This window comes from Pseudopodoces humilis, chromosome 2, assembly GCF_049639895.1.
Source record: "Pseudopodoces humilis isolate 2021_Gansu_Grassland_sample_001 chromosome 2, ASM4963989v1, whole genome shotgun sequence".
Taxonomy (NCBI): Eukaryota; Metazoa; Chordata; class Aves; order Passeriformes; family Paridae; genus Pseudopodoces; species Pseudopodoces humilis.
Genome location: NC_142201.1, coordinates 32600115 through 32624505, shown reverse-complemented (window position 1 = coordinate 32624505; position 24391 = coordinate 32600115). Strand labels below are relative to the sequence as shown.

General features: G+C 36.0%; 1 protein-coding gene across 4 annotated transcripts; it reads left to right on the top strand.

The window, feature by feature from the left end:
* Positions 1–23674, top strand: TUBGCP5 (tubulin gamma complex component 5). Of its 4 annotated transcripts, XM_014255174.2 has the most exons (24): positions 1–164; positions 2669–2722; positions 2806–2914; positions 4908–5004; positions 5606–5716; positions 6213–6292; positions 6761–6896; positions 8276–8393; positions 9791–9880; positions 10593–10686; positions 11002–11248; positions 11371–11573; positions 12229–12344; positions 13640–13908; positions 14808–15006; positions 16395–16583; positions 17134–17316; positions 17572–17656; positions 17760–17880; positions 18547–18725; positions 19500–19625; positions 20235–20323; positions 21424–21524; positions 22631–23674. In XM_014255174.2, exons 1-24 carry the CDS (start codon positions 4–6, stop codon positions 22675–22677), a joined length of 3204 nt encoding a protein of 1067 aa, XP_014110649.1. In that variant the 5' UTR covers positions 1–3; the 3' UTR covers positions 22678–23674. The 4 variants fall into 4 exon arrangements, with proteins under 4 accessions (XP_014110649.1, XP_005516564.1, XP_087908072.1 ...); XM_005516507.3 differs by lacking the exon at positions 5606–5716; XM_088051946.1 differs by lacking the exons at positions 1–164; positions 2669–2722; positions 2806–2914 and adding an exon at positions 2951–3155.
* Positions 23675–24391: the final 717 nt, after the last annotated feature.

The window sequence follows — 24391 nt, the reverse complement described above, 5'->3', positions numbered from 1 at the left end:
GCCATGGCGGCGCCGCCCGGCCCGCCCGGCCCCCGCGGCCGCTTCGAGCAGGAGCAGGACCGTGCCGTCCGCGCCCTGGTGCGCTGCGTGACGGGCCTGCCCGAGGAGGAGCTGGGCGGAGACCGCTTCCAGGCGGCGCTCAATTTCGCCTGGTCCAACTTCAGGTCAGCGGGAGATGGAGGGTCCCGGTGCCTGCCGCGGGGGTGTGGGACGGGGCCGCGGCCCGCCGTGCCCACCGTGCGCCGTGTCTGGGGAAGCGCCGAGGGCCTTGTACGAGTCTCTGCCACGCATCAATGACCGCTACTCTGTCACGTTTGAATCATGGTCTTTTAGGGATTTTCTTCTATGTTAAAAGGTGCCTTTCAGCGTGTTCATTTAGCCGCCCAGAACTTTGTTGGAGGGAGATGCATTATGGTTGTGTGTAAAGAACAAGTGAGGAGGGCTCTGCCAAATTGAGATAAACCTGGCTAAGGATGCTGTGCTGCTTGTCTGTAAGGTTATCAGTCTGCAGGAAGAGAACGTGTTTGGTGTTATTTGGGCTTGTCAGAAACGAGGTCTTTATTAATTTCTAAATACGTAGTAGCCCTTTATACTGCCACCTAAAATGCCCTTACTCAATTTCCACACTTGAGTGTGAAACTTTCAGTTTTCAGTTATCACGGTTATTGTTCCAGTCTATTCTGCCAGCTTGAGTTGTACTCGATGATCGTTGTGGGTTCCTTCCAACTCAGAATATTCTGTGAAAGCTGTGAAACTCTTGCATGATGTATTTCCAGTTACCGGTACTGTCACTAGCTGCTGCCTTTTTGGAATCAGCTAGTAGCTAATCCATATAAAATCAATGCTACTTTACATTTTTCATGCTGATAGAATGCATTTTTGGAGGAGCAGTAGCATAACTGCCTTGCATCTGTGAATCCTAACTGCTAATAGGTTCAAATAAAATATGCAAATCTCACCCTCAGTTTTGGTCACCCAGGTGCTTGTGTAGCTGTGTGCTCTTTTAGATTGGGGAATTGTTGGTGTTTTATTTGGGTTTTTTATGTGCCTTTAGAAAGCAGAGGGGGTGATGCAGAGTGAAATTTTTGACAGGGAGGGTTGGGAAGAAGTTTTTTTTTCATGCCAGATTTCTTACATAGATTTCACTGTTTTCTTGATGTGAACAGTCACAAAGGAATGTGCATGTAACATCAGCCTGAAATTATCTAGTATTACATTTGCAAACAGTGAGACCTTAGGTTGTAGCAGAAACTCTCCTTAGTTTCAAGTTTGTGATACTTGGGTACTTGTGATTTGTATTGTTAGATTTAATGATGTTTGTGTGCTGTAGGTCTCGGATCCACCTATTTATTTACATGCATCTCTCTAGTCCTCTTTTATTCATGATATTCCCAACTTGCCTAAAAAAAAAAGATTTTTTTTTTGTATGTATGCTAGTCATTAATTAAAGCTTTGAGTAACAGACTAAAGGATTTTCACTGATAACTTCCCTGCAGCTTAATTTTACTTTTCAGGACAGATTCTTGGTTTGATATTTTATTGTCTTTTCAGTGTGATATTCTAAATCTTCCAGTTCTTTTACTTACCAGCATTTTAAATTAATGATTTCCTATGTAAACTAATGTGCTGTAATAAATTAGATATTTTCTTAAACTTAAATGCCACCTATTTAGTCAGTGCTATATTTTATTGTGCTCTTATTCCAAATCCTTATACACTGTTGAAATCAGACTAATGTGTATGTAGTTACAAAGTCTTTAACATGGGCCTATCTTCATCCTGCAGTGCTACTTATTAAAATCCTTACTAACTGCCTTACAGTTTCACTTTCTAGTTCATTACTTTGGCATTGAAGTGATTTCATACTGTCTTTTGAATTTCAGTCTATTTAGCTTAACTGTTGCTCATGACTGGGATTCAGCAGTTTTCATTTATGTCTGTGGCCATGAGAATTTTACCATTTTCTATTACCTGTTGCTGGAAACATTGATTTGGTTCTGAGGATATACAGAGTATCTTGACCTTGTACTCAGTGTTGTCACATCTTATTCCCTGTTTTTTTAATCTTTGTATCTGAAGAACCTATTCATAGCCTAATTTAGTCTCCAAAGTCCATTTTACCTTCCATGAGTTCTTGTTTTGTCCCTATACATATATATACCTTTGTTGATATATCTGTCTTTATTTTTGATCAAGCTCTCTTTTCTCTTTGACACTCTCCCTTATGCTTTATAAAAATGAGCTTCTTTTGGGTTTAGAGGCCTTGCCATGTGGGTGGGTTTTTTTTTGCCTGGGATGTAGGTCCCAGATAATTTTGTGGATTTGACACCAATGCCTTTGACAACACAGTTCTTGATCTCCTTGCTCTACTTGACTTAGCAGACAGCATACTTTAATTGCTTAGTTTGCTGGTACAGTAGTAATTTTCCATTCAGCTTAGACTGCTGTTTAGATGTAACCTGCATTCAATTTTTTCAGTCTTTCAGGCCAATTATATTTAATCCTTCTTGAGCTAAGATACGCCAAGATTGAATTTTGTTGATGCTTAATGCTGTTGCTAAGTGTGCATTATTAAACTAGTAATGTCTTCATATATGTAATGCAGTTTTATTTTTTTTTTTACTTCAGCTTCCTTTTAAACATATTCTAATGCAGATTTCTTACACAGATTTCACCGTTTCCTTGATGTGAACAGTCATAAAGTAGAGAGAACAATAGAAGGGTAAGTTTTATGTCTATGTATTAGTAATGCATTGGTTATATATATATTTTTAAAAACCTTCTTGATACTATTTGTGTTATTAGAATACATGAAAAATTGGTAATTCATTCTGACCTTGGAAAAGCTGCAAGCTGGAAAAGACTAACAGAAAAATTTCTGAACTTGCCACTCCCAAGTACTGAAGAAACAAAGGTACGTACGTTGCAAATTCCTTGTTCTTTTCTCCATCCCTCTTGCATTTACACTGACAATGGGAACTGCAGTTGTAATGTGTTGGAAATTTCAGGTGACTTAGCAGCAGACTTTGGAGTTGCTGTTCAGGTCATGGATTTCCAGAAATGAAAATGCATATATTGTCTTCTCAGGGTTCCAGGACATGGGGTTTCATGACTGTGAATCTCATTGCACACTCACACAGAGCAAGTGTTTTAGGGTAAGCATTGTATAAATGCTGTAGCTGGAGTCTAGGTGAATCTAGATTCTTGTCTGTTCTAAAACAACAATGAGCTGAGCATTTCTTATTCTTTGCCAATTCTTTTACCTTAAGTAATCCATCTGGGTGTTTTGGTTTTAGAGTTTCCAGTTGGAATGCTCCTGTTCTGTAGCTTCCATATTGAGACTGTGTGTGTGTTTTGCCATTGATACATTTTGTATCAAGTCAGTTTAGGATATGGAGTGGATGAAGATGGCAAAGTTGTCTCACTTAGTTTCTTTCCGGTGTGGCAGTGTAATAATGAATTGGATCTTAGAAAATTCCTGCTGTTGGGAGATCTAAGCTTCTGATTTAAGAGGTGGTGCTCCATGTAAAGATGCTCTTTAATAGAATTGTGTCTTCTGAATTGCAGTCTGATTTTACTTCTCATCAAACTGACATTAATCTTTCTTTGTGTGTTCTAGGTTCCTCTTAATTTGTGGGGAAAATCCAGGGGCCCTTAATAGCTTACACATATTCAGTTACTGTACTGAATAGTAGTCTCTGGATTTTTGAAAATGTACCTTTAATAGTGCTTCTTTTGAGATTTGAGTGAAATTAAAACCAACCAAACCAAACACCCAAGAAAGTACTTAATAATTGAATTTTGCAAGTTTCCTAAGATTTTTTTTTTATTTCCTTTTCTTTTTAAAAATGCAGCTGGGGTATGGCTGGAGGTAAATTAATCTCATATTAGGGAAGTTAAATGGCATTTAGTTTTTAGCAGTGACACATAACTGGAAAGATTAGATATTTACTGGTTTCTGTGGCTGGTAAGTGGAGCACCAGCTCACACATGTGGTTCTGTCAATGACCTGCTGGTTTTCTTTGACAAAATCAGTAATGTTCGGTAGGAACATGTTATAATCCTTGTATATGCTGCTTTGTCAGAAATTTGAGTTATTTTTTCTAAAATGCAAGTGGAACTCATTCCAAAACAGCTTTGTGTGTTAATGAGTGTGTGAAAGTGTATAAGGATTTAGACAGCAGAATCTCCACGTGTCTAGATGTGAAATGGTTGACTGAAGATCTTTGTAAAGTTACAATGAGGCCAAAGAAAAATCTTTTTATAGTAAGAAATGGTTTTATACTGGTAAACACATTTTAGGAAATAGACAATAATACAAATTTCTGGACCATCCCAGTTTTGGCACAGTATTCTAACCTGATTGAAGGCCTTTTGTTTCACAACTGTAATACTGGAGTTTTAGATTCATCCTTAGTGATCTGTGTAGCTTTTCAGATCTGAGAAGATAATATAAACATGATATTAAAATGTAGTGATTTTAGCTAATGTAATTTTAGCCTCTGTTTGAAATAATTGGCCATGTGAAAAGGGAAGCTAAGACTTGGTTTCCTGCCGGTCCGTACCTATGTCCTTCCAGTTCATCAACATTTTTTTGGCTGTCCATTATCCCTTGTCCTGTGATGACTTCTTACTTTCACTTGCGTCTTTTCCATATTCTCTGATTATCAGCTCAGTAAGAGGCAGCATATGCTGTGGCTGCTTTTGAAGGACTTGTATACTGTTTGGCTAATTAGTAGGCAGAAGAAAATGAACAATTCAATGTCATGTTGCAGATGTTCTTTTTGTAATTCAGGACTGGGGAATGAGAACTAATGGGGAGCGTTTCTGCAGATAATAGGCTTTGTTACTAAGCAAAATCTTTTAGACCACTTACAGACTTGCTTTTTTTCTAATGTGTTTTAAAGACGGATACACACTATTCCATACTGTCTCTTCTGTTGTGTTTGTCTGATTCGCCGTCCAACACCACCTATGTGGAAAAACCAAGAGTCAAAGAAGTGGGTAAGTTTATGAGATGTTTATATGGCTAATGAAAGATACAAACTGCAATGCAGTCTGATAAGAAGGACATTTTTCTTTTCCATTTTATTATCTCCTTCATTTCACATTGCTTTACTGATTGTCTTTATAATTTGTACATTTAAAATATCTTGCAAGTCTTTCCTACCCCTTTTTATGTTGCATCACTTATTTTAGTTTTCCAGCCACTGATGTACATTGGGAACTCTCTTTGACTTGGACCACAATCACAAACAAACGTTCTCCATCTGTTCAGCAGTGCTTACATGCTCAAAGACAGACAGTGGATTTCTGTCCTGAGTCTCTGTCTTGCATCTCAATATTAGATCTCTGGAAAAAGTTTTGGTGATGTAAATTCCTGATGGTGATGTAAATAATCAAGGAAAGGGAGATGCATTTGAAGGTTTCCAGAGGGAGATCCCAGCTGCCTGCTTTCTAAAGTAGGACTTTTTCACTCAGTGCCTGAAAATGAGGCTTGTGCTTAAATTTGAGTGGATACCATCCCCCATTTGTTTACAGTGTTGTATCATAGACTGAAAGAAGAATATTTCAGACTAACCTAAAGAAAATCTTGCATCTTAAGATTCCTTTTTGAATGATCTCTGCACATTCCCTCGGCGGTGTTTTGAATGCACTTTCAGCCCATTCCAGGAATGTGAATATGAAGAAGTTATCTCAAACAACACTAATTACAGTTGAGTAAGCTTCATGTTTAAGATATCATATGTTGTAAGTGTGGTTGTTACTTTGAAAGTATCACACGTCACATCATGGATATGTGGTATCTTTTACAGTCTGGGATCCTTGTGCATATTTAAATTATTGAGCTAAATGGGACTTACTAGTCACAATAAGTGGTGTGTTGCATTCTTGCATGTTTTTCCAGGACTGAAGTGTAGGGTAGTGTTACATAATATAAATGTTAAATGTGCTGATGGCACATTGTGTTGCATATTTTGAGTGTATAAGCAATAAAGTTGAGAATTAATAAGGGATATACATGGTTGATACATCACAATTTATGTCATGTTGAACCTTGTTAATGGAACGGTGGTGTAACCTTAAGTGGAAGGGAATGTCTTTTGTTTTAGCTATAGAGTATCAAGATAGTTTTAACTTTGGAAGTGTTTTAGAAGAAAAGAAAGTCAGTTATGTGATACTTACTATTTTTATATTTATGTTTCTCTTAGAAAAGGAAGAAGAATTTGATTGGGTAAAGTATTTGATGGAAGGAGAAGAAATTTACTTTGGCCCAGGCATAGATACACCAGTAAGTAATTTCTTAAGGTAAAACTCCAACTGTATAAACTGGTTTGAACTGTGTTAAAGACCTGATTGAGTTGTCCTAGTTTGTATGCTCTGCATGTTGATTCTTGCAGGATTCCCCAGTACTCTGCTCAATACCACGAAATAACACAGACTCAAGCAGAATAACAGAATAACTTCTGTTTTTTACAATATTTTGACTTAGTCTTGCAATTAAACTGCCTGCTTCTGCTGACTCTTGCAGAACCTACTGCAGTTATGTGAACTTTTCTAGAACTCTGATTTGCTTTAAACATTATTAATGTTTATATAACTTAAATAATTCTCTGTTAGACAGTTATGTTAGTCCTAGTGTCCTGAATTTACTTCATAGTGTAAAAAAGAATAGTTAATGTTGGCTTGAATAGGAGCTGAATATAGAAATATCTGCTATGTTGTACTGAAGTGTCTTGGGGTTTATTGCACTTCACAGGATTGGTCTGGAGAAAGTGAAGAGGAAGAGGACACTCAGCCCTTGAGCAGGGAGGACTCGGGTATTCAAGTAGACAGGACACCTTTGGAAGACCAAGATCCAAATAAGAAGACAGTACCTAATGCTTCCTGGAAAGGTTAGAATAAGCTGTAATTATTCTGATATAGCTACTAAAATTTAGCAAGATAATGTAGTTTTTTTATTATTCTTTAGTGAGGTATGGTGTTACAGATCTAGAATTGTAATATAAGGTGCATGTTACTGTTCTTTATTGATTTATTTTTTTCCAGTAAAGAAACAATATATCAGAATGTGAAGCAAAATTTATTTTCCAACAGAAATAGCTGGCTCAGTTGTGGGTATGAAATGTTTCTGGGGAAAAAAAGGTTTTATTTAGTTAAAATACTAGTGGCTTTCTCTTGAATAGCTTCGGAGTATTAAATGTAGCTGTATATTTTTTTCACAAAATATTGTGGGATAAATGACAGCTGCTTAATATATATTATATAAGCAGTAGCTATCTAACTGGGATTAGATAAAGTTCTGTTGACAATCACATTTTAGAAAAAACTGTTTTAGGTAATGTACTAAATGTCTGATAAAAAAAGAATGTTGTGATAAAGTTGATGACACTTGGCAGTTTATTTTTTAAGTCAGCCTGTTTTTGTATATAGCATTTGAGAATTGTCCAAGACAGAAACACATTTTTTGAGAAAGAATCAGGAACCATGTATATCTTCAAGCTTCTAGAATCATATATCCTGAGCTGGAAGGGGCCCTCAAGTATCATCCAAGTCCAGCTCCTGGTCCTGCACGGGATCATCCCCAAGAGTCACACCTTGTGCCTAAGAGTGTTGTCCAAACCCTTGAGCTCTGTCAGGCTGGTGCTGTGACCACTGCCCTGGGGATGTTCCATTGCCCAACCACTCACAGGGTGGAAAACCTTTTTCTGATACCCAGCCTAAACATCCCCTGACAGCTTCAGGCCATCGCCTCAGGCCCTGTCACTGGTCACCAAAGAGGAGGGAGTCACCAGAGAGTCTGTTCCTTCGTTTCCCCTCATGAGGAAGCTGTGGACCATGGTGAGGTCTCCCCTCAGTCTCCTCCAGGCTGAACAGACCAACTGATCACAGCTGCTCCTCATATGGCTTCCCCTCTAGGGCTTTCACTGTCTTTGTAGCCTTCCTTTGGACACTCTCTAATAGCTCCTTCTTATATTGTGGCACCCAAAGCAGCTCACAGTACCCAGATGAGGCCTCAGCAGCACTGAGCAGAGCTTATTTTTTAGGACTTTTGCAGCATTTGGGAAATGTGCAGAATTACATTTCTGTATAAATTAACTTGTGCACAGTGGTATTAAATTCCCAATGCAGTAGAGTGTAAATGGTAATTCATTTGAAAAGATTTGTGATTCTGCAGCTGAGTGAATAGGCTTATTAATAACTTCTTCCTGTGTTTTATAAGCATTTCCTGCATAAATAAAAACGCCTTGCTGCCTGTCTCATATTTTCACAGTCGGTGAGCCTGATGCCCGCAGCTGGCTGGAGCAGCATGTGGTTCCTCAGTACTGGACAGGAAGGGCTCCTCGCTTTTCACATAGTTTGCACTTGCATTCCAACCTGGCTGCAGTCTGGTAAGAAAACAGTAAAATATTCCTTCCTGGCATACAATGCTAAATACTGACCTTTTTAAGCCTCTTTACTGTTGGAAGCATAAAGATACTATAGTAATTACAATTCACTTAAGAACAGAATTAAAGGGGTACAAATTAATAAGATGAACAAATGAGCTGCTTTTTCTATTATAGATTCTTATCCTTTTATTTAATTTTTATGAAGTTTCTCATGTCAGAGAGAAGTGTTTAAGTTTTCAAAAATGTGTATCTGACTATTGAATTTTGTTTAGCTTGACCCTTATAAGGTCTTTGAGGACCTAATATAGGTGAGTTGTAAGTGGTCCTGGAAGTGAGGAGCCCCCAAATGTTTAAATTTTTGAAATGTTTTTGGTGCTTCCCTTAGAAAGTTAAACGTAAATTTTGTGTGGGGAAGAAACTTAAAACAGTACATTGCCATAATTTACCATGGCCTTGAAAAGAAAATGAGAATTAAAAATAAAAGGGAGTCTCATTCTTTCCTGTCCCAAATTTTGATGTATCAGCTATGAAGTTCATTAGATTTGCCCTTGGTTTTCTTAATGAGTTTTTTAATCAAGGAGTTATTTTAGTATAAGGTGGTTTTCTAGCTAGTTAAAAACCACAATTTACAATCAATATTAGAAAATGGGTAACATGAATAAAACAATACTGCTTCTGCTGCAGTGTTGTTAGATGTGATATATAGGTGGTATTACTTAATTTGGACTTCTTGTTATTGAGTGTGATTGCATAACTTTTGCCACTGATTTTAATGAGTAAAAATATAAAAATGTACATAATCATTCTACGCTTTGCTAAAATATGAAAAGGTACTGAGGAAGGTTTACAAAGAATTGCGTAAGACAGGATCTCTAGAGAAAATTCGTAGATGGATATGAAAATTTCCACTTTTAAGTAAGCTTTTGAGCTAAAGAGAGAATTTTCTTATATGGCTTAGAGAAATTGGTATTTTACTTTTTAGCTTGGTATTTTTTCTAGAAAGTAATGATAAGTTTTCACAGCACTGAATGAGAAATAACTGAATAGAAGTAACTGAATAATTTAAAAAAAAACAACCCCAAACCTACAACCTCCCTCCCCCTCGCCCCCCCAAAATAGTGGAAATTCAGTACTTCAGGCATTTGCTACTTAATTTCTTGTCTTGCTATGTAAGATGAGATGATATTTGATTGTTTTCCACAGTATCTTGCTTAACAATATGAAAATAAACTGTACTTTTTTTTGTTTTATATACTTAAATTGTCCCCGTGAGGATTGAATCTGCTCAGATGTGAGCAGAACAAAACTGAGCCTAAAGATTAGTGCTTCATTCTTACTTTCAGGTGATTTAGCTGTTATTTCAGCCACTAAATTGTTCTAATTTCCTTTTCTCTAAGGGACCACCATTTGTACGCCAGTGATCCTTTGTACGCGCCAGAAGAGAGGACACTGGTCACAGAAACACAGGTTATACGAGAAACTCTTTGGTAAGTGCAACATCACAAAGCTTGCATTTTAACATTCAGTATTTCTCTCAAGGAAATGAGAGGTCTCTCTTTGAAGATCTCCGAAGAAGGAATTCTTACTAAGCTTTTAATTTATACTGTTTCTGACAGTAAAGGTGCTGCATGTGTGTTAGCCATTCACATTTGAGGCACTGGAAAAGGTTGCCCAGAGAAGTGGATGCCTATGATGCCCCATCCCTAGCAGGTTGGGTGGAGCTCTGAGCAACCTTGTCTGGTGAGAGGGGGTGTCACTTCATGGCCTGAGGGCTGTAACTAGATGATCTTAAGGGTCCTTTCCATTCGGTGATGCACAAAGAAGAAAGTAGCTTACTAGCTTTTTTTTGGCATTGATTATTCAAGTCTAATTGTTAAAAAGAACCAGTTTGTTCTTATCTTGTCCCTATGGATTTATAAAACAATGCTCAGTTTTGGAAAGCAGACTGAGTCATCTTATAGCTTGGAAATTATCTCAACTGGAAAGAAACTTTAGGAAATATTTACTTCATGCCAGTGTTTAATAGTTCTTGTTCTGGCAACAACTTACAGTACCAATAGCATCGTACTTGATTTGTGGTCTCCTGTTACTCAAAGAAAATAAACTTTCAGGCAAGGGAGAGCTAGTTTTTTTATTAATTATATATAATTATAAGTCCATTAAGGGGGAAAATTACTACTCTTTTTGTTTTTTTTCAAGGCTACTTTCAGGAGTGAAAAAGCTTTTTATATTTCAGCTGAATGATGGAAAAGTGACTGTGCGGAATGATATTATTGTAACTCATTTAACCCATGTAAGTTGTTTCTGAATCTCAGAGGAATATGTCATTAGAAAGATATAATTTGTGGGAATAGGAAATTAAACTGCTTGTGGAAATTTCTGCCATTTTTCTACATATTTCTACAATTGTGTTTTGTCTAAAACAGCATCTGACTTAATAAAACTGAATGGGCTGTTCCTGTATCTGAGAATATGATGAAGCAATAGCAATTGCAGAATTCTGTAATATTTTAATTAATAAAAATAATATTGTAATGCCATTTTAGGCTTTATGAAATACAGTTTTTGTTAGATGATTCGAAAAAGGTTTTTTTTGTTTTTATTTTAGAATTGCCTGAGATCTGTATTGGAGCAGATAGCAGCATATGGTCAAGTTGTGTTTAGACTACAGAAGTTTATTGATGAAGTGATGGGACACAACCCAGAAAGCATAATGCATGGAACAGTTTCCACTCCAAAGAAGACTACAGAAGCCCCATTCAGAACCTACCAAGCTTTTATGTGGGCTTTATATAAATATTTCATTAGTTTTAAAGAGGAACTTACTGAAATTGAAAAATGCATAATCAACAAAGGTACAGTGCAAGGGAAGTTTTACATGAGGGGGACACACAAGTAATTAACACTGACAAAATTTGCTTTTCTGTTGGACGTTATGTTATGCATCTTGTTTGTTTTTTTTTTTTTTTATTTTCAGATAAAACAGTCACACTTTCAATAGTAATAGATAAGCTGTCTCCCAGACTAGCACAACTGAAGGTACTTCACAAGGTGTTCAGCACAGGAGTAGCAGAAGTGCCACCTGACACTAGAAATGTTGTACGAGCATCTCATCTGCTTAATACCCTCTACAAAGCTATTCTTGAATATGACAGTGTTGGAGAGGCATCTGAGCAAACGGTAGGGGAAATAATTCCTTCCTTAACAGAACAACACACTAGAACTAACTAAATTACTAGAATTAGTAACTAAAGCATTATTGTTTTTTGACGTGAGTTCACTTAACCTGGACGAAAATGGATTTATGACAGGATCAAGAGCAGTAATTTTTGAGGACTGAGGGGAAGGACTGTGGAAAATCAGAGGCCAGGAAGCTGTTTTGAAAGAGGGAACTTTGGAATAGCTTTCCCTCCTATTTCTACAACTGCATAATTCAGTTAATGCTGAAATGTGGGGGTTTGGATTTTTACAGGAGCTTGATTATACTATTGAAAATACAGTTCATGTCATTATATCCTTTTGTTTTCCTGATTTCGATGTTTTGAAACCACAAAGTGTTTTATGACTATCCGTTACTGTTTCAGGGATGTTAGAGTGAGAAAGTGTTTGGATCTGTGATGACAGGAGTGACAAGAGGGGCCATGAACCATACAGGCTTCCATTAAAAAAAAAGCTGTAATTTTTAGTTTAACATTTTATCTTTAAAATTCTTAAGTGTAGTTATGTATATATAACAAACTGTGATTGCACAATTTAGAGATTAGACTTCACCATATTGCTTTCAATGCTTAGCATAAAAACATTCAGCCAGTTTTATTTTTTCCTTTAAATTCAGGTATCCCTTTTGTTCTCTCTCTGGGTTGAAACTGTGAGGCCATACTTACAGACAGTGGATGAATGGATAGTCCATGGTAATTTGTTTGATCCTGCAAAAGAATTTATTATTCAGAGGTAGGGATGCTTGATACTAGACACACATAATGCTGTACAAGTAAACCTGTTGTAGAACCTAGAGTAAAGGGTGACAGTAAAAGTAGGTTTTCACATTTGTTATTTTGCTTAAGAAATAAATTTTTAATCATATTTCTATAACTTGTCTCAAACTTTCCATTAGGGAAATTATATAGATATGGGTCTCTACCATGTATTGCTGTAGAGTAGAAAGCAATTATTTTGGGTTTTTCCCATCTACAGTAAATAATGAGCAGGCTGACTCTGAGTGTACTGAGTTTTTTTAATAGCAGGTAACCATTTCCCAAACCCAAGACATTTGCAAAAATTACAAAATTTACTTTTAAATTCCTCTACTAATCTTGTTATGAATCAAATGCTATTTGGAATTAAAATACTCATTGCTTCTGACTTGTAGTAAAGTTAATAGGTGTCTTGAATTACATGTGCATACCTTAAACATCACTTGAGCTGTTAATTTTGTTCCGTTACTATGCTACATTTTGTTGGTCCCTTTTTTTGACAGCTTGGAGTGGAAAGTGAATATAGAAATTAAAGTTCTGGCTTGTTATTACAAATCCATTTTTCCCTATCTGCCAAACTTAATTGAACCTGTGTCTGTTAACATATGTTGAAGTGAGCATGAAGAAAGACAACACCTCTAGCAGTACTATTGTAATAATTCCTTGGTAGCAGAGATCCTTAGCATCCTTACTATATCCTCTTTTTGTGGTTCTATAATTGTGTTTTCAGTTCTTCCAACAGGGCTGATTTCAACTTATATTTATGCTTCATTTTAATGATGTAATTTAGGTTTTTCCATCTGACTTCAAAGACTAAACTGTGTATCTGATGTAAACAAAAAAATCCAAAGCGAACTACAAATTGAGTTTCACTTACTCTAGAATTATTCAGCTTTCCTAGTAGTTGTTACTTGACTTTGAGGTTTGAAGTAAGTCTGCAAGTCAATCACTCATCGTTTTGACACTAAGGATGCGTGCCACTGTGAATAGTTAACATCCTGGATAAATTTAATTATAATTGCTCTGTTTGACTTGCTTTTGGGGCTTATTTGGTTGTACAGTTGTTTAATCTCCCATGAGCGAATTGTTTATCATTTCCAGAGTTTGAGATTGTATAAAATTAGCTCATCCTTATTTGCAAACTGTTTTGAAAATGCTTCATGACTGTTCTAAGAGAAAAGCAAAGCATAGAATAAAGAGGATACATATCCCCTAGTACTGAAGTTTCCTTTTGGAAAGGAGAATACTCAAGAGCTTTTTATTTCTTCACAGAAACAAAAATGTTCCAGTTAATCACAGAGATTTTTGGTATGCTACCTACACATTATATAGTGTGTCAGAAAAGACAGAGAATGAAGAGAAGATGAGTGATAATGCCAGTGCCAGTTCTGGCAGTGATCAGGCTCCTTCAAGCAGACAGCACACAATGGTTTCTTTTCTGAAACCTGTGCTAAAGCAAATTATCATGGCTGGAAAATCCATGCAGCTGTTGAAGAATCTTCAGTGCAAAGATGGTTCTCCACAGCAGGCTGCATCAAGAGGTGAGATGTAACTTGTACACCATTATGCCTTAGGCTGTCTAACAGTATGGGTGTATTTTTGGTAATGGGCTTTCCCTGGCTTTAGAATAATGTAACACTCTGTTGAATGCCAGTACTGTGGTTGATAATTTCAGGTCTGATGGAAAATACTCTTCCAATGCAAACAAGTGAAAAGAGCAAAGTGAATAAAGTTGGCAGTTCCGTGTTCTTATTATTTCTTTAAATTTTTCTGCAACTTCTTCTCATGCGCTTACAAAACAATTTTTTTTAATGAGACAAAACCAACTTGTATGTTCTAGTAGTAAACTGATGTTTTTTTATAAATAATTGTTTTCCATTACTCAGTGGTTGAGTAATCTAAACTAGCATATGGAATTTTTATTTTTTTTTCAAGCTTTCTCATAAGTAGATCAAAGATGTTTGGCTATCTAGGATATTCATCTTGAGTGATTGTAAAACATAATACAACATTGTAACTAATGCTGGGGTTGAGGTTTATTTTGCTTTTTTTAAAGGAAACAAAATATTTTTTTTCGTCTTGCTGCTTCTTCATGTTTGAAAGTAGAGATAGTTAAATTATTTTGGAGACTCACTTCAGTACATACTGAAAGATTGTCAGGTGCTAAAAATTAATCACCTTTGTACCTGAGTTAGGAAGCTCTTTAACAACCTCCAAAATATTTCATATTTCAGATACTCATTCTGTGAATATGCATACAGTGCTTTTGAACATATGCCTGACGTTAGGCATTGGCCTAGTCCTATTATTTTGAATATGTATTTGAAGGTATTTTGTTTTCTGAATAGTGGTCTAAATGTAATATTTTAAAAGTTAGCTTGTGAATGTTGGACTGTGGAGTTCTTTTAGTTCAGACAACATTTTGTGTTGCCCAATTCAGATGCTGAACGGAAGAGTTTATATACACTGTTCTTGGAATCGGTGCAGTCTCGCCTGCGGCACGGGGAGGAGTCTGTCCCAGACATTATTACAGAACAGCAGGCCACAAAGCAGAGCCTGATAAAGATGCAGTCTATAGCAGAAAGACACTTGGAGCTGGATGATGTCCATGACCCGCTGCTGGCTATTAATTTTGCCAGGTAAATGAATGATCTTCCTGCTGTGTTGTTGAGAGCAATATTCAGCCTGGTGACATTTGGTAGATCACATTTTCATTATTGTTGCTGCTGCTACTGGAAACAAGCAAGTTCAGAATAAACACAAACACCAACAGTCAGTTAGAGAAGCTAAATAGGCACTCTGCTTGTGCATGGTTAAAGAAAAACTAAATCAGTGAAGAATGTGCTGCTTGCCATTTGTAGCATAAAAAATTGGAGTAGTCCTTATTATAAAAGGCTTTTAGCAAATAAGTGGTTTAATAGTGAATAACATTTTAAAATCTGAACTTTTCAATGAATTTGCTTGGTTTTTGTACACAATGTCCTTGATTTGCACCAAGTATAGTCTTAGAAGAATGCAGCTTCGGTTTTGCTGTGCTTAAGTCATTTAACTGTAAAAGCCTTCAAAAACTCAAATTACTTGCATAAAAATCTTCATTCTTCATAGTGAGGTAAGTCCTGTAGAGACTATAAATGTCTTGGAAATCAGCAGGAAAGATAAACTCTGAAAATCTTATTAGGTGGTTACAAATAAGAAAATAGCTATTTATGTTCTCACTAAATATTGTGTAAATACATGTTTTAAAACTGACATTAAAAAAGGAAGAATTTATTTTAAAGAAATCATAGATAGGACTTTGTTTCCCTTGTTTATTTGGATTATTCTAGTTGTCAGAATTGCTACATTAATTCAATATCCAGCTCATTCAGTCTATCCAGGCAATAGCTGCTATGAGCCAGACTTCCTCTTAGAATGGTTACAACTGGCAACTAGCTTTTTATAAAATATTACAATAATTTGATATTTTTTGTGTAAAAACAATTAAACTTACCAAATGCAGACCACAGATACTCTCTTCCATCATATAATATGTAGAGACCCCATAATTAAGATGCCTCAAACCAGTTCTCCATGTCTGGGGTGGTTTTGGTTTTTTTTGGTTTTTGTGTTTGTTTGTTTTGTGGTTGTTGGTTGATTTTTTTGTTTCTTTAATTTTATTTTTCTTTCCTGGGAAGCTCATTTGAATGCTGTATATGCACAATATAGTTCTAAAAGTTCCTATCAAAGTGGGTTTGTTTAGTAAGCTGTATAAAATTTGAACTTGATGTTTTTCAAAAGTATGCCTTAAGCAGTTATGTTATTGCTGTCCTCCGTGATCCTCTCATGTCTGGTGATACACAAGCAGTATGATGGATCACTTTATAGGCTGGATGCATGCTCTGCTTAAAATAAACTTCTATTATCCCTGCACCATATATTTCAGAGCAGAGGACCCAAATCTGATCAAAATCTTTGAAGGCATGACATTGTTTTATACCGTGTATGAATAATGAGACTTCTTCCCTAAGTATCTTGTTTTATTTTGAAGATTGTATTTGGAACAGAGTGACTTTCATGAGAAGTTTACTGGTGGGGATGTCTGTGTGGATAGATCCTCAGAATCTGTGACGTGCCAGACTTTTGAACTGACACTGAGGTCTTGTCTTTATCCTCACATAGACAAGCAATACTTGGAATGCTGTGGTAATTTGATGCAAACTTTAAAGAAGGATTATAGGTAAGTACGTAGATTTATTTTTCCTTAACTTTGTTTTTTTATTACCAGTGGTATGTCATTACTAAAAGAAGCAATTCTATGTTGTGTTTCTACTCCAGTTTGATAAACGGCTATAAAAGTCATTAAGAAGAAAAGGGGGATATGGCATGATAGACTCTTGGGTAAAAACTTGGTCTAGCTTGAATCAACAGCAAAGCTGTTATTTGTCATCAGTGGATGCTTGGTGGGATATTATTTCAAACAGTATTTATTAGTAGTGTTGTCATTTTAAATTCATTTCAGGGAGAGGGATGGGATTTCCACACTATACTATTTCTGAGAATTTCCTAGCCTGTAGGATAGCTTCCAGTGGAGTTAGTGAAGCTGTTAAAGCTTATAGGGAAAAATGCCTTGGTTAAACAACGGATTCACTGTAGACTTTGTTATGTTTGTATCTAATACTGAGTTTTTGCTGTGAAGAATTTTTAAGATTTTTGTTTCTGTAACAGTTGTGTTTTGCATTCACTTGTATGATGAGACTTAGGAAATGTTACGTGTTTCTCTTGTTCAGGCTTGTAGAATATTTGCAGGCAATGAGAAATTTTTTCTTACTTGAAGCTGGAGATACCATGTATGACTTCTATACATCTATTTTTGACAAAATTAGAGAAAAGGAAACTTGGCAGAATGTTGCTTTCTTAAATGTTCACCTGCAAGAAGCAGTTGGACAACGCTATCCAGAGGACAGTGCAAGGTAAAGTGTATAACATGCTTTAGTTATGTTTCTTTCACACTTAGCTGTGTTAATGTAATGCACACATAACACACTTAGCACACTAATTAAAATAATGTGTTTTAATGAAGTTTTGAGCTGTTTTCTCTTTCCTACCCACGTCCTCTGGATTAAATCAGACAGTTAGTGGTTAGAAGTGAGAAATAAAAATTAGTGAAACTAACACCTCATTTAAAACAGATTCTCACCAATTACATCACTTGTTTCCTTGCATAGGTTGTCAATATCATTTGAAAGTGTTGATACAGCAAAGAAGAAACTCCCTGTCCACACCTTAGATGGTTTGACATTGAGTTACAAGGTAGTGAATTAAAATGGTTGCAGTTCTTATTCTAGAACAGATTTAAAATGTTGTATTAAAGTGACTTATATTTTCTATCTTTATTATCTTCTCCTCCTCCTAGGTTCCTTGGCCTGTGGATATAGTTATAAGCTTAGAATGCCAAAAAATTTACAATCAAGTTTTTCTGCTCTTGCTGCAAATAAAGTGGGCCAAGTATAGTCTAGATGTTCTACGATTTGATGGTAAGATACTTCTTCAGTGTAAGATACTCTGTTTTGTGGTCTAAGGATATGATTAGTCTTCTGCTTTCTATAGTAAGCAGTATAAACTAGTTAGAATTTTGATTCATTCTGTAAAATAATAATCTCTGCTAGTGTTGCAAATTACCTATATTAAGCTGGGTGTGTTTTTCACTTCTTGTCAGCCTCAGGGACAGCTCCATTCATGCATTCTCTTTGATTCAAGTCTAGTTAGTTATACTGGAAACTTGTTACTTCATTTTACAGACTTTTCTATTGAAAGAAAGTCTGTCTACCACACCCTAATGTTTATGTATAATCTTTTTATGAGTAATACCTTGCAGACAAGTTAAGAAAACAAGATGAAAAAAAGTACTCTATTTGAGATTGAAATAGTAAACTGTTGGGGGATTACACAAGGAGAGTTTTTAGTATTTCCTTCACCAAGTAATGTTTATACTCTTCCTGTCCCATGTAAAGTGGATGTAGACTTAATGTCTTAGAAAAAGGAATTAGAAAGTTGATGGGTTCATCTATATTTTGAACATCAGCTAAGTAATTATCTTCCTAAAAGTATGTGTTTTTTTACTGTTTAAACTTTATGGGTGTGACTTTTTGGTTAAGTCTTTTCCCAAAAAGCACAACACTCTTTCTTTTTTTTTTTTTAAGAACTAGTCTCTGCTGCAGAAAACTCACAGAATAAGGAAGCAACTTCATTAGAACAAGGAACACTTCCTGTATTTGGACCACAAAAAGAAAATATAAAACAACAAATACATCGCATGTTCCTCTTAAGAGTGAAACTTATGCATTTTGTCAACAGCCTGCACAACTACATCATGACTAGGGTTTGTCTTATATTGCAATTTAATTTATATTAGGAGCTTGTAAATCCTAATACTTTTCCTTTAAAATTATTATTTTTATTTATATATATTTATTTATAATATATATAAAATATATTTATATATATTTATATTATATTTTTATATATTTATATATTTATAATTATTATTGTGTAATAAATTTTCCTTTAAAACCTAAAAAAAAACCCCAAAACAAAAAGAAAAATGGAAATATAATGTCCTTTCTGCATGTTTCAGTTTCAACTTGGCCATTTTAAATCAGTAATTCTAAAAATGCTTTAGAAGTTCTATATGCATATGATTGATCTTTGTGTATTACTGATTCTTTTTTCTGTTTCTCCCAGTGCTAGATGACTTAAGCACAGTAATGCAAAAAGAGGTTCTCAAAAACCTCTAGTACACAGTGTATACATAACTTTCCAAATACAAAGGCAATGTCTGTAGATATATATCTGCTCTATCGTTGCCTATTTTGCTTTTAATAAAATTAGTGTATATTCCCATTCAGCCTCTCTGGGGATAGTCATGCCCTTGTGTAGTGGCAGTATATCTATTTATGTGAGGTATGTTGCTGTGTAGTTATGAGAAGAGCTTGAATTTTTTGCTATTGATGGTAATTTGGAGGGTAATCCTAACATTTGAGAGGGAAGAGGAAATGAACCATGCAATTTCAGGTTCTTAAAAAAATCTGTTTGAAGAGAGGCATAATCACTTGTGTGCAGCATGGAATTTAATAGCTTTGGTTTTCTTTTTAAGATTCTCCACAGTACAGGCTTGGAGTTTCAACATCAGGTAGAAGAAGCCAAAGATTTAGATCAATTGATAAAGATTCATTACAGATATCTATCTACAATTCATGATCGCTGCTTACTGAGAGAAAAGGTGAGTAAAAAATTAGTATATTTGATGTATTGAGTTACCAGGACATGAAAATAGTTTTGTACTAATCATGCTGTCTGTTTCGCAGCATACGTACTAAACAATATATGGGCACTCTTGAAGAAGTGATAGCTTTTCACACTCCAGTGTGAGATCCAGTTTCCCTTGCTGTTCTCAGCTCAATTTTATCAAGGAAAGAGGATAAAATTAAATTCTTTATATTGGGTACTGAATGACTTGTTTGTTTCTAGAAGATGGGAGGTTCTGAACTAACTGTGGCTTTTTACTGTTAGGAAGATTATGCATAGTGGTATGGCAGGAAATGGAGGTACCTGGATAGCTTTGTAACCTTTTATCCCACATACTGTCTGTGCAAAGTCCACATCCAAGTAGTCAGCTGGGAAATGAATTGGAGAATAAATACAAACATCTTCACTTTGGAAGAATCACATTGTACTTAGGAGATGGTTTTTACAGGTCAGATTAAATGGCATATGAAACCTTTGTTTATAATAAGAAAAATAAAGCCACTGCTTATTTCAGTGTAATAATGAAAATTATTATTCCTAACAATGAATTTCTGTCTTACTCCTTGTGTTTTAATTATTTTAGGTGAGCTTTGTGAAGGAAGCTATAATGAAAGTGTTAAATTTAGTACTGATGTTTGCAGACCGTTGGCAAGCTGGTTTAGGGGCTTGGAAGTAAGTACACATACCTAAAATTCTGCATGGTCATAATTTTGCAGCTCTGAGTATGACTTTGTGCCCAGAACTGCACCTCCAGATGAGGCTGCACCAACGCTGAAGACAGCGGGACAGTCACCTCCTTTGTCCATCTGGCTGTGCTGTGTTTGATGCACCCCAGGAGGGGGTTTGCCCTCCTGTCTGCCTGGGCGTCCTCCTTGCTCACTCTTCTTGACCAACACCCCCAGATCCCTTTTTGCAGCCACTCCTTTCTGCATTTATGCTTCTGTTTGTGCAACCTGCTGCTTGAAGGATGATACTGGGCAAGTCTCCAAGGCTTTGTCAGACACTCAGAAGTTGATGTATGGTCCTGAAGCCAGCTTGTGTGGACTGGCTTATTTCATATTTTCAGTACTATTTTTCTTTGGCACAGATGCTACCTAAAACTTCCATCCCGTTCTCCTGTGACATTAGGAAGTTGCTATTTTTGGAGTGTTTTTCTCATTCAGAGTGTCAGAAATAATTTGTGAACGCTGTTGTTGAAGACTGAAACTCAGGGCATGTGGTTGCATGCTCTTGCATGTGGCAAGAAAAAGTCATAGCTGGTGTCATCTGTATCTTCTTGGGAGGGGAAAAAGGAAAGGAGTGACTGTTGTGAACTGTGTCTTCTCCCTCGTGTGAGTGCTATCTGACAGAGTCCTAATTGGAATTCAAGAGATTGCCGGACAGTAAAGCACTGTGGGTGTCGTTGTTTTACTGACCATATAGGTCCCCAAGGTTCTCTAAAGCAGTAAGGACCAGGAAAGGCTCTCTTACTTACAAACCTATGTAGGAAAGATAGGTGCCAGTTAGAATCACACAGCTCCTCTAAGTCACTGCAGAGATGTCTAAAATGATGAGGAAATTATTAATGCCCCTTTGATGGCACACAGGTGCTCCTGTCAAAATTGCCTTTGCTTTTCAGAAGTAGCATATGTAGGCAAAACTGAAGTATTATAAGTTCAAGCCAGAATTCTATGTAAAGAGTACTTTTGTCATTTACTGTGAAATTTTTGTCATATTTTGAAGATAATATAATGCTGGTCTGTTAAGCATTCCTCTGTTAAACTGTTTTGTAGGATGGAATCCATAGAGAAGATGGAATCTGATTTTAAAAACTGCCACATGTTTCTTGTAACTGTTCTCAACAAAGCTGTCTGTCGAGGCTCTTTTCCCCATTGTAAGTACATGAGGCTTTTCACATACCTGCACTCACCCAGGTTTGCTTGGAATGTGTTGATGTTTTAATCTATTCTAATGTTTGTTGGCATATTTTAAATAATCTCATTTTGTGAGATATGCACAGATACACCAAGACTTTCCTCTTGTTAAGTTAAAGTCATTTTTTTTTTTTAGAGTATTTGTGCCAAGCTTCTCTGTGACAGCTATCTTCAGTTCATCTGTTTACTTGATAAGGGGAAGGTGTGTAGCCAAGCAAGTGACAAGCAGTTTTCTAAATTAATGAAACTAAGTTCTGGGGGGTATAGAAGAGCATTCTTTTTGATGGTATTGGGACTGACAGCTGTGATATATCTTGACCAGATAAGATTTTAGTGTTATGGTGCCTCAGCTGCAACTGCACTGGGCTCTTGGCTCTGCCCATCTGTTGGAAGTTACTCCCTTGGCAGTAGAAACAGCAGAGGATGACATAGCTATGCTTCTACTTATGACCTAGTATGAGCTTAAATTGTTAATCAGTGCCAGTTTGAGTTAGGGGGGCAACTGCTCAGTGTGGTTGTGGGGCATCAGGGTTAGCTGGGACACAAATGGATGTTCTCACAGGTTTTTACACCATCTGTAGATATGCCCAGGGTACATGACTTCGTGGTGGACTGAGCAGTCTTAGGTTAAGGTTTGGACTTGACTATTTTGAAGGTCTTTCCCAATCTATAACCTGTGTCTAAGACAGACAATATCTGCTGCCATCACTGCTACTCACATCAACAAGAGCTTGTCTGCAGAACCATCTGTGAGAATGGCTCGCTGTATATAAACCTCCCCAACTTTTTTATTGGTGCACAACAGTATTTCAAACAAAGTAGCTAATTTCTTACCAGTTGTTACTACATGAAATAACAAAGGGGTAGCTGATGATGCATGTGGTGAAATATTACCTAAGCTGTCAGAAACTTACAAAATATCTTGCTGTCTGAAGTCCCAGAGTGCTGCAATTTAAAAAGTAAGCCAGTATCTTCCTATTAAAGGACAGAATTGAATGTTGCAATAAATGTTTGCAGAGTGCTGCAAATGCAAATATTAACCACGTTTTTATGGCTTGTTTCACAGTGGAATCTTTAGCTTTGTCACTGATGGCTGGCATGGAACAAAGTTAACACCCACTTCCACTGAATTAAAGAAGAACTGATAGCAGGATTTATGTTGAAATTCCTGTGTTAAAGAACCATAAGCATTTTGTACTCCAGTTAAAATGTATATAGCTAAATGATGCCGGTGTTTCAGAGCTGTGTAAAATATTTTAAAATGTAAATAATGTACAGGTAAGTGTGTTGGTTGTGGCAGTGTGTGTATATGCTTCAACATCAAAAAACATATAGTGTAAAATTCATTCCATGTAAACAGTCTTACTTGAAAATACATTAAATGTGTTTCATGCTGAAAAAAGAATTTTTCTTTCTTTAATTATGAGTAATTGATGGTTTACTTTTTCAACTAATTTTTCAGCTGTGAATAGGTCACAGGGCAGTGTGCAGTGGTGTGACTCAAATCTTGGTGTTTAGAAGGTCGGTTGATTTAATTTTTGGCCTTTTTTTCTTTTGCAAAAAGGCTAAGAAGCATTCATCTTCTTTGCTTAGTGGTTCTTAAGAAACCTTTAAGAACACTGTAAAAGAAGCTGATGTAAAAAATACAAGATTAATTTATCAAAATGGATTATACCAGAACATAAAACACCAGTATTTATTATGTTAAATGTTCAAATGCTTACTAATTTTAGTGGTAACTCTGGTCAGTTTAAGTAGGATTAAGATGACAGTGTGTAATGTATTAGTTTTAACGATTGGATTTTTGAGATGTTTCAAGGGTGGTCAGATATGACTTGACCTTTATCATTCTTTAAAGCCTTTTGCAAGCAAACTTCTACATCTAATAGCTAATCTCCTCTACAGAAGTCGATTGTGATATAGAAGGGTACATTTCTAGCCAAGTAAATGCAGAACTTGTTCTGTGCAAGATGAAATGTCTTGTCTGCTCTCCATTAAAGTTTCTCTGGAATTCTGGCATGAATATACCTGCATTAAAAAAGACAAAATCAATCATGGCTATTTATTTAATGATTTTTTTTTTAATAAATAAAAGATTTGATAATTAGAATTTCACTGTTGTGTGTGTTTCTGCTGAAATTCAGTCAGTAACCTAAAGTTTGAGAGGTGTTTCTTTAAGGTAAATGAAATACATTACTACTGAAACTAAGTGGCTCATTATTAAACTATTTTTTTCAGCTGTAAACTAATAATTACTTCATATGAAAGTGAATGTTTGTGTTTGAACAGGAGGTCTCAAGGTTCTTCCAAGTTATAACTGTGAAATGTTTTAAGGAAAATAAGGTTATTTTTTTTTCAGGTATAACACTGAGAAAGTTTCTGCTGCCCCGTAACATGTTCTTTTTTGTTTGAGTAGAGGTTTTGCTTTAGAGACTGTCTTTGTATTGTCCTTTGCTACCACATAACACGCTTTCCCAAGTGGATGTTTTTTGTGGTAGGTGGACACCTATTAACAAAAGTAATTTGTATTTCTAGTTTATCATGACTAGTTCTCATTTAAAATTCCAGATTATGTATTTATTGCTAGCAGAGACAGTGCACTGTTTAGTAACTTTCTTACTCAGAGAAAAATTGAGTAGCATACTAAGAGTTTTAAAAGACGTACTTGGAAGTTCAGCATTTCTGTGCGCTGGTTCATTACTTTTTGAGTAGGTCCTGTACTCTCTGCTTTTGAACTATCTAACACGTTTGCTTTATTTCTGCTTCCTGTACAGTGATTACCTTTAGTAAAATTCCTACTTTTCATAGCCTTACCTTGGATAATACT

Bases quoted from the DNA above. Each gene is read 5' to 3' on its own strand.
- TUBGCP5 (XM_014255174.2), top strand. From the start codon at position 4: ATGGCGGCGCCGCCCGGCCCGCCCGGCCCCCGCGGCCGCTTCGAGCAG. The intron at 10,687-11,001 runs GTAAGTTGTTTC...TTTTTATTTTAG, and splicing joins TTGTAACTCATTTAACCCAT to AATTGCCTGAGATCTGTATT. The intron at 19,626-20,234 runs GTGAGTAAAAAA...TAATTATTTTAG, and splicing joins GCTGCTTACTGAGAGAAAAG to GTGAGCTTTGTGAAGGAAGC.